At 38.9% G+C, this 18,121-nt stretch overlaps 1 protein-coding gene across 1 annotated transcript; it reads right to left on the bottom strand.

Annotated features, from left to right (window-relative positions):
• Positions 1-3,506: 3,506 nt before the first annotated feature.
• Positions 3,507-17,827, bottom strand: YIPF6 (Yip1 domain family member 6). Its single transcript, XM_088129179.1, has 7 exons — positions 17,670-17,827; positions 15,491-15,619; positions 14,765-14,843; positions 14,479-14,521; positions 13,698-13,823; positions 12,404-12,561; positions 3,507-7,457 (listed from the first exon to the last, which is right to left on the bottom strand). The coding sequence occupies exons 1-7, from the start codon at positions 17,733-17,735 to the stop codon at positions 7,342-7,344; spliced, it is 717 nt and encodes a 238-aa protein (XP_087985305.1). The 5' UTR covers positions 17,736-17,827; the 3' UTR covers positions 3,507-7,341.
• Positions 17,828-18,121: the final 294 nt, after the last annotated feature.

The raw sequence follows: 18,121 nt of genomic DNA, 5'->3' as shown, positions 1-18,121 counted from the left end.
GTCTAAACATCTGGCTGACTGCGCAACCAACCACAATAATAATAAAAAGTTTCATTGGGTATGTGCAAAAGAGGAAAATCAAGGAAACAGTTGGCCCACTGGTTGGAGAAAATGGCAAGAGGGTGACAGGTAACAGAGAGAAGGCTCTGCTTAATTTCTATCCTGTATCCATCTTTTCATAAAAAGAAAAAGCAGTCCGACTTGTCAGAAGCTGCACTGTGGGAAGCAGCAAATAAGTGCAGATCAAAATGGATGAGGAATTGGTGACAGAGCATCTAGTTGCTTTGAATGAATTCAAGTCTCCTGGAGGGGATGGATTACATCCCAGGGTGCTAAAGGAACTGGCAAATGTCATCTCAGAGCCACTGACTGAAACCTTTGAGAAAGCCCAGAGCACAGAGAAAGTGCCAGGATGCTGCAAAAAAACTAAAGTTCTTCCAATATTTTAAAAAAAATGGGGGGAAAAGGGACCTAGGAAACTATGGATCAATCAGTTTGACATCAATACCTGGAAAAATCCTAGAAAAGATCATCAAGCAGTGGATTTGCAAGCACTTAGAAACAAATAGGGTGATTACTAGAAGCCAGCCTGGATTAATTAAAAAGAGATAATACCAGACAAACCTTATTCCTTTCTTTGACAATGTGACTATGTGGATAATGTGGATCAAGAGAATACTACGGATGTAGCGTACTTAGACTTCAGTAAGGCATTTGTAAGTATATTTATAATTACAAGTAGACCATAGCCTTCTTCTTGGTAAACTGGAACAATGTGGGAAGAATGGTCTTACCACCAGATGGACTTGCAGTTGGCTAAACTGTAACTAACATGTGGCCCTTAATGGATCTATGTTCAAATGGTGCAGAGTACCTTGGGGTTCTGGCCTGGGCCCAGTACTCTTCAATATCTTCATAAATGACTTAGATGAGGGAGTAGAAGACATGCTGTATTGTTTTACTGTTGCAGATGACACAAAGCTGGGGAATATTCTGGTGTAGGCTTTCACAGCCCGTATCTGTTGGGCAGTGTTGAGCTTAAGGGTTTAGTGACTGTGGTCTAGATAACAAGATTTCCTGATGTTTTGCTGGCAACTGTGTCTAGCATCTTCAGAGGCAAGGTGATCTGCTACCTAGACCACAGGCAACTGAGTAGGGACTGACTGGGCTCCTGTCTTTATACCCAAGTGTCCTGACTGCTGATTGATCTTTAGCCAAGCTGGTTTCCGATTGGTGCAGGTTGGTGAGAGCTGGTCTCTGATTGGTTCTTTGTGCCCAATCCTGATTGGTTGTTTTGGTAATGTTGGTTCCTCCAAGGTCCCTTCCATTCCTATGATTCTATGAAACCTGCTTCACTAATCCTTGTTCAACTGAGATTCCCACTCTCAGGAACATTTACATGCATAGACAGAATGCTTCAATCTCCAACAGCATTATGAGCTCCAGTGACTGAAGTAAATGTACAAAAAGGTTTCATATGAGAGAAAGGCTGACTCTCCTAAGCAGCTAAAGGAAAAATTACAGAAAAAAGCAGAGCACGTTCAGAAATGAAGTCAGTAAAGCCTCAACCCATAGAGAAGCTGAGTATTTGACATTTGTATTCAGCACAGCCTGGTATCTTCACCCCATAATTCAGCAACAAGTCCTGAAATTTCCAAAATACAAGGGACAATGGTCCAAATGCATTAAAGGCATAAAAGAACCGTACCTAACCACCAAACCATGTCAAGATGTTTCCTGGCATTATGAATGATGGATTATGAATAGGTTATTGAGTCTTCTGGTTAAATAGGAAGTGTAGGTCTCTTACCAGTTGAAGCTGACTTCCAAGAATGTGAGAAATGACCTCAGGTCTGCCTTACCTACCATAGATGGACACTGGGCTCTCCTAGATGGGGAGACTCCCAGGGTCATTTGAGCTGGGACTTGAGAAAAGGCCTCTTCCAGAAGTGCTCGGTATTGGAAACTAAACCTTTGTGGTGCTGTTTCTTCCTCTTTCAAAGGCGGCGGCTTCTGACAGCCAAAGGCTTTCAAGTCTGGAGGTGATCTGAATGCAATTCACCAGCCAAATAAAGTGGAGGAAAATGTGAAACTACCCTGTAGTTTTGTACAGAGGACTTCTGTAGTTACTACAGTTAGATGGCCTATATAGATTTTCGATGTTTTAAACACTGTATCTGAAGAGGTGATTCATTCTTTTGGTCCACTTATATCTACAGCTGGAATAGGAGGCTCTGCTATGCTGAATACAATAGTGGGGGGGGGGGGAGAAGGAACTTGCCCCCAAGACCCCTCTGCATCAACCACCCATTAGAGCTGCAGCCAACAGATGGAAAGCCTCTAATCTCTTCCTTCTCCTCTCTCAATCCCTGCTCTTCTTCCATTGCATCAGGGTGAACACCCTGCCTGAACTACTGCTTCTAGTGCTTTGGGGCTCTATTTTATTCTTCACTGGCAAGTTCATCAGCTGAGAAAGGGAACTCTGCAGTCCTAAATGTTGCCCATCATGCAATGCTTTTGCCCTGAATGTCGCGGAAAACGTAATACACATTCCTCAAAGAACCTGTGCTTCAATGTCCTTGCCCTGCTTGGCACCTTTCCTATTTCATTCCAAGAACTTCAGGGCCACTAAAAGTTATAGTGATTCACCCAGACTTTCAGGTAAATCTGTACTCCTGAGTCTTCTCTTGTTGGTTATTAAAATTCCAGCAGTCCTATCTCAGGATGTGTTGCGAGAAGGACAGAGGCATCTGATAAAAGAGAGATGGGATAGCTAAACTTTTCTATCTGCTGACAGTTGATGCAGGGGGCTCTTGAGGGCAACTCCAGGTAGTGATATTCAATGTAATCTCTTATTCCAGCATTCTACCCCCCTGGTCATCTTCCTCTACTTATTTTCTGAGGATCATGATCTGAAAATAACGCACAAGCATCTTACGTGTTAAGATTATATGCAAATATTTATATATATGCAAACTTTTAAGACTTTAATTTAGATTTTAATTCTAAAATGGTTTATTATGAATTGTTTTAATTGTGTAATTAATGAAAGACCAATTTAAAATGTTATAAATACACATAAATAACTATGTGGGGAAGACCTCAACACACAGCAGGGCTGGTTTATGAATTATGGAAGAAGTACATTATCATATAAATCGAGGTCATTATAAATCAGAACAACCTCATTGAAAAACTACATAGTCATGATTCTCTGGGCTGGGGAATTATTGGGGATAATTTGTTCATTTTCCCTCAACAGCTGAGGCTAATTCAATTGGCAAAGGAAATCTACAGTCTCACTATTTGACAATTTACATGTTCCAGAAATTTGTTTTCATCTGGAATCTTGCTCCATGTTTCCACTGATCAAGACTGGCCACTTGGGAACTAATTAAAATATCCTGCCTTTAAAAAAAAAAAAAAAAGTTAAGACGTACTTTTATTAACAGCATGCAAATAAATCAAAACACTCATTTCACAGCATGTATGAAAAACAAACAATGTGACAAATGAACATTTTTTAATCCAAGATGAGGCAATCCAATGCCTTTTAAGACAGAAGGAATTACTTTCAAAGGCCCTATTATGTCATGTGCAATCTCAGTTTGTCTCTATACCCAATCGAGGTTTAGCATGGACTTGTAAAACTTGGCAGAAAGCCTTAGTTCATAGTTAATGATTTCAGATAAACAATTTAAATATTTTACTATTTGGGAGGCAGGTATATGCAGCTAATGTGAAAGGCTTTCAAAACATTTTACATGTTTATAGTCTAGTTAAAAAAAAACAAAATAATTTATTCTTACACTATATAAATATTCTAGTATAATATTATACAGAAATCTATAAAATGATGCATTTTATATTAAGGCAATGAAAGAAGCTTAGGTTTGACAATTTATTAAATGTATGTCTATTTTATCCAAATTCTGTCCTTGCACTTCCCCACTAAAATCTAGGGTTCTCCAAATTCAAAATTTCTTACAAATGTATCACTTCTACTTGAGAGTTTATTTTACTTAAAAAGTAGTAACTTTTTAATTCCAAGTTTTAAGCCAGAGTGCTTAATGCTACTCACATTCTAATTTCAGATACTTACATAAAATTTTAAAACTGTATTTTAAAAACTGGAAGTGACAGCTGAAAGAGTTTGTGAGCTACATAATACAGATTTACACATTTTCCTTCCAGTCTTTTAATTTGTAAAACTCTACAATAATTTACATATGTTATTCCCCACCCCACCCCAACACAAACACTAGCAATTATATTGTGTACAAGACCAATATTAATCTTATCTATCAGCCTGTTTTGTCCTCAGCACATGATGAAATAGCAATTTGTAGACACTATAGACTGTGCTGCTTTTGGGTAAGAACATCAGTAAAATGTATGGAACCCCCACACTTCATTCTTCTTTCCATATCAATCACTTCCAAACCAATCAACTAGTATTCTATTTCAATTCATGTAAAAGTTGTACTGTATGATTTTTACTTTACACTGCCCTGAGTCATCAGAGTTGAGCAGTCTTATAAATGTCAATAATAATAATGATAATAATGACAACAACTTCATATATTACATCTTGTGTTTACGGGACTTCAGCTGAATAAATTTTCCCATATACGAGGCTATACGCAACAGAAAGAGTACTGACTTCCACCTCTCTCTGCATCAGCACCGCATGGTTGTCCTCCTAGGAACGGGGAAAGGAACATAAAGCAGCTGCAGGTACTTCACTCTAGAATGGCATCAAATCATTTTACTAACATCTTCCAGTCAAGTTTTCTCTGTGGGTCACAACAGAGAAAAAAAGAGCACAAGAGTTACCTATTCTTTTTCTGAACCTCAATATAAGGGGGGAAAAAACTTACTACAAAGTCATTCAGCAGTGTAGAGAATTTCCTATTGGTAAAAAAGCATTAGGATTAGTGGAGAAAGGACAGATTACTATCTAATCAGCATAAACTAAACAATAAACTCTTAAGTCTCATTACAGTAACTGAAACATACAGCACTGGGAATAAGCACTAGCTAATATCACACCTCAAATTTCTTAGTGAAACATTAGGAAAAATTTAAAAAATTACAACTGGTGTAATAAGCACACAAAAAAATTACACCTCATTACATGACTTGCAAAAGGCAATATCGCATATCAAAAGGGATGGGACTAACTACACCAAATAACTCATTTTGGCTAAGGTTAATTGATAACTTAATATATCTACTTTGTATAATATATAAAAATATCACCTACAAACCAATCTCTCATCCAGAGTCTACAAAACAAGATTCTTCTGCCACGCAACTCCATTTGATGCTAAGACTGAAGTCAGAAAACTAACACCAGTCTTCCTTTCTAAAACCAGCTGTCCTAATATTGAGGAATATAGTGTAGATATTTTCAAGCAACCAGACTGGCCTAAGCTGCTGTTGCTGAAAGACAGTATCATTAACTCGGCTTTTGACCAATAAGAGATTTTCTTTTCAACCAAACTTATTCAATTATCATGCAGACCCACATACAAGGTAATCGAGTAAGTTTGGCTGAAAAGAAAATTACCATGTGATGTTTTATTTCCAGGCCAAACCTGGAAGTGACAAAGTATACAGGTCAAGACATTGTGAGAAGAGTAAAGGTGATATTTGTATCCAATTAGGATGATATACAAAATAAAATTTCACAGGGGAGATTAATTTTAAAGGATCTTTATGGCTTTTTTTTTCTTAACTTCCTCTAGAAAACACAGCAAGTATTTTAAAAAGAACTTTCCTTATGCAGAGGAAATTATTTAAGTTCAGGTTGTTATAAACAGAAATAATCTTAAAGAGGTTCTTTTAAGTCCCCACACAGATCTTAACCCAGTGTATTTACATTCTGCATATAAATGTTCCACATCAACTTGCTCTTTTCTACATTTGATGGCAAACAGAGCAAGAACAAAGCAATTTCTCTCAACCTTTTTTTTAATGGAGAGAAACAAAAGCCCAACAGCTGGAATTTTAGAGGAGAAAATAAAAAAGGATAAATTAAACTCATAGTAAAGAAAAAAAACACAGATATTTGCAATGAGAAACACAAAGAAGCAACCTATGTATTATATAGAACAGTTTTTACTCTTTAAAAATAAAACCCCAGCAGTTATACACAAAATAAATTTGAGGTAATTTAACAGGTAAAGTAATTACATAAAATAAGGTATTACACTGTGTGAATTAAACTATGTATCACTAAACTGTCAGCTACTGCCTGGATCTGGCTAGACAAGAACAACTTCATTCTGAGAGCCAGCTTCCTCCAAAGCTTTCACAATACATATGAATGCACAGAACTCAGAAAACACAGCTTATGCCATACCTTGCTACATAAATATTTTCCTCATTTTATAATTTACAAAAAACAGAACTCACAGAGAAGGCCCACTGCCCTTTTCGTAATCAATCCCAAGGGCAGAGGACAGCAACAGCCTGTTAGAAAGACCACCCCAGCGAGACTTGCTGGATGCCAGGTCTTAAGCAGCTGAAATCCTTTTATATGACAAGGTCCGCTCTGAGGTAAGAATTTGAACTCTGTGTTTCACGTGCTCAGAATCAGGACCTCCTGTGCCAAAACTCACCTTTAAGTCACTCTCGCCTGAACTGACTCTCTACACTTAACAGCTGAATAGTCTGATGCAAATTATTTTTTCTCCTGGATTAAACAGAGAACCAAGATCCCTTGCAGGTGAGCAAGGCCAATGGCTTTATTTTTGCCTTCTTCCAGAAGCTCTTTTGAAGCAATCCACTGGGACTGAAGAAACTGCACTAATTTGAACAACTGAAAGAGGATGAAAAAAGTAAAAAAAAGACAAAGCCTCTTTCTTGCAGCTTTCTCCTTTTAGCTTTTGGACAATAAATCAGACTGGATAGCATTTCCTATCCCAAGTAAGCAAATGTTTTGAAATATGCAAGACAGGATTCTCATAAAGAACTGTGGAGTTCTGATAAATTGGTTAACCCTAGATAGTCAATATTTTCTTTTGTTAACCATCTTGATGGCCCAAGATATAATCATATTTAGCCATTCTCCTTGCTGGATGCTTACAACAGAACCAGTAGAAAATAAAACTCAGCAGAGAGAGACAAGTAGTGCTCTTCAAAGAACCACAGAGCAGTTTGAGGCCTTTTGTGGTTTTGGCCAAGGAACCCGCCAGCCTTTTCACCACATTCATTATAAATAAAGGCAGAAACAGAGTAAGAGGTGGGCAAGTCAACCACAGACAGAGGCTTTCATAGAAAAGCAACCAAAAACACCTTCATTCAGTTTTGTAGTCTTTTCTGAGAGTACATTCCCTATGGTGTAAAGGTGAGGATCATCCAGCTGATAACAAAATAGAAAAGGAAAATGGGATAGACAACAAGGGCTTTGCGGTTTGGGGGTTGGCTGTCTGCCAGGAAGGCTGTAGACGCTGGAAGACAAAAACAACAGAGAATGCATGTTGGAAACACCAGGCACTATGAATATAAAACATCAAATAAAATCAGCCTCACATCCATACCCGCCAAAAGCGTTTCTCTTTGCCAGCTCAAGTCTCTTCTCTCACCAGTTAGATCAAGCGAGAATACAAAGCTGTGATACTTCCTTCTTGAGAAGCGTATCTTGCGCAGGAGAGACCCACCCAGTCCCTTTCACTGGACAAACAAGGCTGCACTTTGGGGAGCTGCTGTGCTCCCCCTTGTCCAGAGTTGGCCTGCGGGTGGCAAGCAGAAATGCAGCACATCCACTGGCCACATGTAGCAAAGATTAAAGATTGGCCTCAAGTTGAAGCTCCAGGAGCGGAAGATCAGCCCGTCTGCAGTGCAGACACACACGTCTATCACTCACCACTAGTGTTCCTGTCTTCTCAAAATCTAAGCCTGTCTCCCTCTTGGAACTGGCATCAGCCAATTTGGGAAACAATAATCACTACAAAAGCCAGATAAAAAGGCCATAAATAAAGTAGCTGGATAGTTGTGCAGCTTTTATATGGAATATTAATTCTTGTGTAATTTTAATTAATTCTGAAAACCAGTGTGATGCATTGATTAAAAGTACTGAGTAATGAGGAGATCCAGGTTCAAGTCCCCCCTCAGCCTTAAAACACTGAAAGGGTGACCTTGGGCCAGCCCCTCTCTCAGCCCAGCCTACCTCACAGGTGAGGCAGGGATAAAATGACATTCCAATGACATTCCTGTAGAAGCCACTCTAAGCTCATGGAGAAATGACGGAATTATATGTAAAATAAATACCTTTGCTTCCTTCAAAGAATTAACAGCTAAGGAAAGCTTTCCAAAGCAAAAACATATCAAATGTTTTTAAAATATGTAAAATAATATGGATTATTCTTCTTATTCCTGTAAGGTATCAGTCCATTAAAAAAAAAGTCACAACTTCTGTTTAAAAAACAGGTTCACCTACAGGTAGTCCTCACTTAATGACCGTTTAATGATGGTCCAGTTATGACAGCCTTGGGAGAAGTGCTTTATGACCCCCGCAGTCACATGATCACGATGTGACCTTTTTTATGACATTGTTAAGCGAATCATGTAGTTGTTAAGTGAATTCCGGCAAAAACGTCCATTGGGGAGGCTGGATTTGCTTAACAACCATGTGATTCACTTAATGACCATGATGATTCACTTAACAACCTTTGTAAAAAGATCATAAAATCAGCTCCAATTCACTTAACAACCAGGTCACTTAGCAGCCTAAATTCTGGTCCCTATTGTGGTCAGATAGCGAGGACTACCTGTATTCTAATTGCAGTAGGAAGCCAGCAATCTGCAAAGGGTTGTTGGGAAAAAGCCTTAATGCCTCTCCTTCTCTCCTTGCAATCCTGCTCGAAAACATCGAGAGAAAAGAAAAGAGATGGCAGGTCTGCTTTTGAGGCAGAGAAGGTGGAAATGCCTGAGAAAAGCTCTCAGTCTCTTCCAGCCCAGCTTGGCTGTTCACGTAGACCTCAAGGCCAAAAAAGCTTTTCATCCATGATCTCCCACTCGTTTGGACTGAACTCCCAAAATATCAAAAAAGCAATTGTGCTTCTAAAATTAAACAAGATCTCTCAAATGGGGTGGAAATATATACATGAAATCATAATCTGAATTACTTAAACTAATTTAAACTGTGATCCTCAGTTCCCTAACAAGAAAGCAAGTAGGACATACATTTCATTCCTGTTATTAATATTTATTCAACTAACATTAACTTATTTACTCATATCAGGAAATATAAACAAGCCAAAAAGTCCACAGAATCCTTGATCCCAACAAACAATGCTGCCCGGGACAATGATCTTTGTGGAAATAAAGTATCAAGACATCCCAAGGGGCAACAGTGTTAAAAACCAGAAGTCTGGTAGCACCTCTTCCAACTAACACATTTTATTAAAAAATATAAACTTCTGCAAACTGCAGCTCATTTCATAAGATGCATGGAGTGATTGCTGGAGTGAGGATTAAAAGAGAAAAATAAGGGGCATTTGCTGATGATAATTTTGGAAGATCCCCTGGAAGAAATAGAATTATTAATGGAAAAACTAAAGAATTTGGGGGTAGTAGCTGGTTTTAAAATTAATAACCAAAAGATGAAGATGATAATGAGTATGAAAATGGAAAAACAAATGGAACTGATGGAAAAAAATGGTTTTAAGATTGAGAAAAAAGTGAAATACTTGGGTATCACTATGACTAACATGAATTGTATGTTATACCAGAACAATTATGTTAAGACATGGAATGAAATTAAGGACACGTTAAGATGGGAGAAATTACAATTGTCATTATTGGGGAGAATCTGTGTGATAAAAATGAACGTATTGCCTAGAATGATGTTTTTATTTCAAACAATACCTATTTTGACAACCGATACACCATTTAAGCAACGGCAGAAATATATATCTAGGTTTATATGGCAAGGGAAAAAGCCAAGGGGTAAATATAAAGTGCTCCAAGATGCAAAGGAACGAGGACGATTGGGATTGCCTGATTTAAAATTGTATTTTGCAGCCTGCTGTTTGGTTTGGATGAAAAAGTACATGCTGCTGAGAAATAAAAGAATGTTAGAACTAGAAGAGCATTAACTGAGGTTTGGATGGCATGGTTTTCTACGGTATGATAAAGTTAAGGTTAATGCAAATTTTAAGGATCATTATATTAGAAATGTGATATTGAGAATGTGGAATAGATGTAAACCCAGAGTGTGCCCGAAAATGCCTTTATGGGTCTCAGCACAAGAAGCATTTTATAAGAAAGAAACAGCAACACAAGAGCAAAAAGAGAAATGGTTAACTTTTTGAGAGTTGTTAGAACAAGAGCATGGAGAATATAAGATGAAGTCAAATTAACAGCTGGCTGAAGAATGATTTAATTTTCAATGGTTTTTGTATGCACAGTTAAGAGAAAGATTTAAGAAGAAGACATTTGGAATTGAGTGGCAGAATTTGAAGTTGAACTGTATACAAATGATGAACATGTAATTGCTAAAATATATAAACTTTTACTGAAATTTGAAATGGAAGAACAAGTGAAAAAGTGTATGATAAAATGGGCTAAGAATTTTGGACATAATATATTGATGGATCAGTGGGAAAATATGTGGTTAAAAGGATTGAAATTTACATTATAACTTAAAAGAGAATTTTTATAAGATGATGTACCATTGGTATATGACTCCAGAAAAATTGTCTAGAATGTATAAAAGCACTTCAAATTTATGTTGGAAATGTGGACAACATTTTATCATGCCTGGTGAACTTATAAAAAAGCTAGAACATTTTGGGTTCAAATACATACAATGATACAAAGAATTTTAAAGGCTAATATTCCACTGAAACCAGAATTTTTTTGGTTGGGATTAATGGACAATTAGAAAAAACCCATGGAAGACTATTCTTATATATGATTACCGCTGCGAGATTATATGCACAAAAATGGAAAGACCTTGAAATACGCAAAAGGGAGGAATGGTTGGTGAAGATGATGGAACTAGCAGAGATGGCAAAATTCTTTGCTTAGAGAAAGATCAACTATTACATTTATTAGTGACTGGAAACCCCTTATGGACTTTTTGTTGAAAAAAGAAAAAAATGAACTTGTGATTTTTGGATTTGATGATTAGAAAGGCTAGATTATGGAAACAAGGAAATTATGATGTAACCTTAGAGAGGGAGGGTAAAATGTAAATGTATTCATAACTGCTGTTAAGAGGATCGGAAGCTACTTCTTTGTAACTTTTTCTTTATCCTTCTTTTCTATATATTTCTTTTCTTTTTATCTTACTTTTTCTTTTTTTGTCTTTCTCTGCACTTTTTATTCTTTGTTTCTATTTCTCCTTTTCTTGAGTTTAGTTTGTATTTATTTTTACTATTGTAATCAAAATCTTTAATAAAAATTATTTAAAAAATAAGATGTGTGGAGTGGTTAAACTGGTGGGATGAGGCAGGAGGGAAGGGGAGAGGAGAATGAGGGAGAAACAGAAGATAGGTAGTGATGAAGATGGAGATTGAAACAGATTACAAGTGCCTTATCAATTAACAATTGAATTGTGTTAAAAATCCAATGCTTTTGTTCAGACTTTTTGAGACAGCCTAAAGCCATTTGATGTATCCTCACTTCTTGCTCAATCATACTGTTAAGTCTTTCTTTTCCAAAGTGGATGCTTTGAGATCTGCAAGAGTATCTTGGGAGGTAGAAATGCTCTGATATTACTTTGTCCTTGTTTTGAGTCCTGATGTCAAACTTTTGTCCATTAATTCTTTTGTGCAAAGTTTGTCCTGCAGTTTTTGGTGTTCTCTGAGTTTGTCTGTCTCCTTGCAGACATTCCATTACCGAACTAAGTAACATCATCAATATGAATGAGTGTGGGATTTTCTGCCTGAATATATATAGTAGTTTGCTCTGCCAATTTTGGTGGGTGTGTGGTTTCCTCCTTGGTGGTTCTTTGATTATTTTCTGCCTGTCTATAATCTGCATAACCCACCTTCTTCCCCTCTTTTCCCCATCCCCTGCCTCACCCCAATTTACATCCTAGTCAGTTCATCCACTCCATGCATTTGGTGAAGTGAGCTGTAGCTCTCAAAAGTTTATGCCTTTTAATAATAACATTTGTTAGTCAGAAAAGGTGCTACCAGACTCTTTCCAATTTTTAGCTACCATAAATTAATGTGGCTCTCTACCTACTAATGGAGTTAATGAACTCATTTTCTGCTACTCCTATTTTTTAAACAAAATTTACACTAAAGATCTTGCAACATAAACTGCAAAATTCTGATCAACAAAAGTTCTGGGATTATGGCACACAGATGAACTCAGGGAGGACTTAGTGGCGTTCACTTCCACGTACAGAGATAGTTCTAGCTGCTCTCCATTTCCAACTTACCTAGAGTTGACCAGCCAAACATCGCCACCACGACTAAAAGACGCACAACAAAGCCAGCAGTCCCACTGTTTGCTATCAGTATAAGCCTGCAGACCAAAAGAGCCACGGTCAGTGGCAGAATACAGTAGCCCAGGACACAAAGGCTCTGAAAGAAAGATCTGGATAGAAAAAGACAGATGTCTTGGTAAATGATAATGTACAGAGATGGGAGAGAAAAAAGAAAACACGTTGTATGGTATTTGGTCTGGAATAGGTCTAGACAATTCTTGGATTCTTAGGAAGCAATTTAGTTGTCCAGAAGTATATTTTCTCTGCAAGCAATCCCCTATGTACAATTACACTTCATAAGAAAGATACCAACTAGCATTAAAGTGTGGAATTCTGATTACTAAAGGATAGGATTGTTAATTCTAAAGTAAAAGTACATGCCACTGAGGATCTTGGACACCGCAAACACCACCAAAATGGAAGCTGTCAAACTGAAAGCCACTATTTCTTAAAACTGAATGAATCTATCCAGAAGCTGTTAGCTAAAGAGGTCGAAAACTAGGGCCAGACAAAATGGGCTTATAAGAACCAATGCACCATCCACCTGCCTGTCAGCCTTATTCTAAAAATTTTTAGAAAGCTTCACAAAGCCAGTTGTTTTAGCTTTCTCCTTGATGAGCAAGCTAGTAACAGGAAGATAACATTTTTTAAAAAATTAAGATAATTTTCAAGTAAGAGTATATCTTCCCCACAAAGGTGGCTTCCTTGTATCAAGGGTCTACATTTGTTATCAGCTTTGTTGACAGGAATAAAATGTTACACTGATTTAATAATAATAACTGATTCCATTTATATGCCGCCTGGCTCCCAGGAATTCTAGGCTGTTTAAAAGCACTCTGCAATCTGGTTAAAAGGGCTGGGCTCCTTGGGCCACACGCATACCCTAGCTGCATCTTTTTAGGCTTCCAGAGTCCCTGCTCTCAAGAGCATGCTGCTGATTTATTGTTGTTCTTTCAAATAACAATAGTGTTATTATCTGCTTTAAATAAGCTCCAAATAGGTACTTCAGCAGCTAGCCTTCAGTAGGGCTAACACACCAATTCTGAATTAAAACAGCCTACCTCCCAAGACCAGAAATGTCATCTTTGCCCGAGTAAGCTATGTCATTTCATCATCCCAAGGCAAAAATTGTGGTCCTGGCCCAAAAGTCATCTGTCCCTGAATTAAAGCAACAGAACATCTGGAGAATCACCAAGGAAGCCAAATTCTTCCGCCACCCCAGAAGGCAGCTCTACTGGTCTCTTACATGGTTCCTCCCAGTAGCTTGGAATTTAGTGTTATGACAACTGCTCCAAACCAGATGATAACGAACACTTCTGCAAACTGAGGCCCTCTGTCTTCTGTACTATCTGCCGCTCCTCCCTGAAGCATTCTAGAGAAGAGAAACTGGTTATGACACAGCAAGCAGACACCTCTTTTCTGCTTTATTTATTAGGGTTTCTATTTCCTGTTTCAAAATGTGCCTGAGCTTGTAGGCTAGGATTGGGACTCTGCTGGTATAAGAATCTAGACCCCTAAGAACAGAATGATGTTTTAGTGATCTGGGCGAACAACAGCATTATAATCCTTTAAAGGAAATCATTTTTATTTACTATTGTGCCACTGTTTTATTTCTGTTTACAATGGTCTGAGTATCAGTCTCAAATAGGAAATATTTGGCAGAAGTACTGAATAAAAACTGTGGCAGAAGCCTGCTCCACTTGACTGTCGCATCCTCTGGCCTAAGGCCATTCGCAAGGAAAGGATTGTAAAAACTGTTTGGGTAGGTGGTTATCTGGAAAGATGGGTTATAAAGATCTGTAATTGATAAGTTACACACAGGAAGTGCAGGCTCTTATCTACTGTAGAGATCTGAATGTCCATATGGATGTTTATTAAACCAGGCCTACAAATGTGGTTCTTGAAACAGTGCTCCCTCAGAATCTGTACTATGTGCAATGGCTACATCACAGTTACAGTTTTGCCAGTGAACAACACAATTTTAGAGCATTAAGGCGGGGGGGAGGGGAAATAATGTAAGTACTTACAGTGCAAGTAAAACACACAGGATTAATGGACCCCATAAATCCCCTGCAAGGAAACAAATCATACAGATGACTTCTACAAAGGGACAGAACAGCAAAAGGCCTTCTTTCCCCAGCTGCCTATTATCTCATACAAGAAAGCTTAATTTACTACTCTAAATGGTTCTTTCAAAGTTCTCCCTCCCTCTTGTGTTATACTCTTATTATGAGGCAAGTATGCTTTCAAATAATTTAGCACAGTTAAAGGTTTTCAACATTACTTCTGCAGCATTCAGGCTCCGGTACCTACAGTCTCTGAGGAGGGCACTGCTCTTTTTGGGATACATGACATGGACAAATTTCTTTCCAACTGCTTTTAAATCTCGCATCTGAAAAATTCAATGAATGTTCAGTCAAAAGCAAATTTAGATAAGGTACATTTATATCCGTTAATAACAGTTATGCTAATTGAAATGATTGAATTGTGAAGAATTCCTCTTTTCTACTTGCTTCTAATGCTAGTAAAAAATTATTTCAAATGTACAGATTCCAGTTTTGATCAAAGAGGGATTTCACTACCCAGCTTCTTACCCAATTGTGCTAACAAAGTGACTCATTAAAACTGGGATTCATACCTCAAAGAAATTACTTCTAAAATATAATAATTAACAATACTGGAATAAATCTTCAAACTCAATACATTATTCCAAGAAATCCCCAGCCTGTTTGGAAACTTCCAGAGAAATTTTTACTACATAAATTTTGTTTATGAGAGAGCAAATTAATGCAGGTAGCAGAAAAAGGTACAAAAACGCACTCTGTTTTCACTGTAACCAAGGCTTAGATTTGGTACACAGCAGGTAAAGTTCTTTTGTAATGGCTTCATTAATATTGCCACAATATTAATGAATTGATAAACTGATTTATCAAACATCACGAGAGGTTGATGTCCTTGGACATCTATCTTTGCAGGTTTTTGTCTAGACCACTAAGACAAATCTGATAGTTTACCTCTTCCCTTCACCAAGACACTTACAACTGTTTCCTTAACTGGTTCATCCAATGTGGAGTAGTCTTCATCTGGAGAATTAGGCCCCACAGGAACAGTAATTTCACCTTCTACAGGGATATCTTCTGATATTGACACATCTGCAAGACCTGCAAACTGTTTACACAAGGTTTAAAAAAACAATATTTACTCAATTATATCTACAAATCAAATAATAAGTAGTACAGCAGGAGTATTTGCATTTCAGAGTATGTATGTATGTATGTATGTATGTATGTATATTTCAAATTTAGATACCGCCCATCTCACAAAGTGACTCTGGGTGGTTCACAATAAAACAGCAATAAATATTAAAATACAATAAAACAATATAAAATACAGTAAAAATAGAATAAAACCAACACACTACCTGATATCAGAATACCTGATCAGTCCCAGACAACTGGAAATATAACCAGAGGTATGCAGAACATTTTGAAATTTAAACATCCCAACTGTGAAATGTCCTGAAGTAACCTTCATTTCACAGTTGGATTGGATCTGTTTTAAAGTCTGAATCCTGGTAAGGTCAGAACAGCCATTCTGGAATCAGAATGCTTTGATTTCAAGATGGTTTTATGCATTTCTAAGCGTAACTTACTACTTTTATAGCCCAATTCAGATATTCACTCTCTCTGACCCCACTGGGGAACCAATGACGGACTGAAGATGGCTTCGCTTTTGCGTTGCTTGCAGAACAAGAAGCCGACGAACTGTGTGATATTATTTGAAGGGATTAGACATCAAGATTTTCAGTAAGTTGTTGTTTCTGGTAGCTCTTAATGAAATTTTTCTTGATTAGGTTTGAATGACGAGGCTTTAAAGATTTGTTTAAAGATATGAGATAAGATATGAGAAAAAGATTTTTTGTTGTTGTTGCATTTTTAGAGAAAATGGTAAGTTACTGAGTAAAGGAAGGGAAAGGAATATGAAATTGATTTACTTAAGTTTAAAATATATAGTTATTTCTGGTAATGGACTTTTGCTGATTAAGATTGAATGAGGAGGCTTTATTATTTGCTAATAGATAAAAGATGACATATGGGATGAAGAGATTTTTGGATGAAACATTAAAGTAAGTGATAAGTCACTGAAATTGTTTGTACTTGTTTTAAGGAAGGGGGAAGTCATTTCTTTATATATCTTTTTCTTTATACTTTTTCCCGTTCCTTTTTTCTCTCTGCACCTTTTTCTAAATATTTTTCTTAGTTCATATTAGCTTTTTACCTTTGTATTTTTAAACTTCAATAAAAATTATTATTAAAAAAAAGATATTCACCCTCTCCCACCTATCAGAGAGAGGAATATGCCTATGCCACACCTGCTTAAGCAGACTCCCTATTAATATTCACCCTCCATGTAAGGGCAGTGGGACTAGACATACAGCTGCAACAAAATGGCCAGAGGTCATTGCATTTTGTACTTGTACTTTGTACACAGGGGGCCGAGTTTAGTTCTGCTACTGAAGAGAAGTCCATGGGTCTGAGCAATCATTTTATTCTACTTCTTTAAATCCTATTTTGAAAACCATACTATTGAAGAAGTGGTTTATTTCCACCTTTGGAAATGTGTTGGGAGAACAGCAACGAGTGTGTAACTGTGCAAGCCGTGTTCTTTCAATGTGCTTGTAACTCTGGTACACTCTTCTTTTATGTTTGCACAACTAACACTGCTGGACCAGTCAAACCAGCGCCTTCAGTAAAACAACTGCAGGACACTGGGGAGATGACCGAATTCTCTCAGAATTAAGGATGAATACGCTGAATCCTAAAATCCTGTTTAGGAAGTCATGCGCACTCTGCTGTTCGCCAACTAATTTCCAAAGATAGAAGGAAACTATACACTACAGTATTCAAAACAAAACCTAAAATACAATAACACGCCGTAAGGGAAAAAAGAGACTGGAGCCTCAACCTCCCGCTGGCTCAGCCAGTCGCTTCAACCCCAACGGTCAACTGATCAGCGGGGTTGCGCCCCCGGGGGCTCTTTTACTAGCAGAGGCTCCGGCGACGCTGCGCGGCAGGCACGGACTGGCAGCGAAGGAGCCGCAGGGCCGCATCACCGCCGCCGCTCCCCGCGGCCCGGAGGTGGGTTCCGGGCCGCGCGGGGACCCGGCTCGCCCCTGGAGGTCCGCGGCCGCCGCCTCCGCCCCCGCCCCCCCTCCTACCAGCGGCTTCGTGGCTCCTCCGCCCGCCGCCGCTTCTCCCTCTGCCGCCGCCGCCGCCGCCGCCATCTTGACCTGCGGACCGCTGTAGCCAGGCGACGTGGAGGTAGCGTCATCGCCGCGCGACGGCGCCGAAAGGGCGCCGCCCCCAGACAGGGCTCGCGCGTCCTCGCCGCCGCCGAACCGAGCCGCGGGGCGGGGCGGGGCGGGGCGGGGCGGGGCCGCGCTGCGCTTTTCGCACGCCGGCGGGGCCTTGCGCTCGTCTGGAGGGGCGCCGCCAGGGCGTTCCGAGGCCGGCCGGAGGCGAGCGGCCCCGGCTCCCGAGCAGAGCTATCCGGGGAGCCCCCCGGAAGGCACCCAGCGCTTCTCCGGGCGAGGGGGCCGCGCAGCACCCGGGCTCGATCGTCCTCGACTCTTCGAGGCGGCCGAGGTTGAGCCGCTGCCGCCCCTCGCCC

Source organism: Python bivittatus, unplaced genomic scaffold (genome assembly GCF_059951505.1).
Source record: "Python bivittatus isolate LINGU-HERP-01145 unplaced genomic scaffold, Pbiv_v1 ctg000790_np1212, whole genome shotgun sequence".
Lineage (NCBI taxonomy): Eukaryota > Metazoa > Chordata > Lepidosauria > Squamata > Pythonidae > Python > Python bivittatus.
Note: the sequence above shows the minus strand (reverse complement) of the source record. Positions and strands in the feature narration are given on the sequence as shown.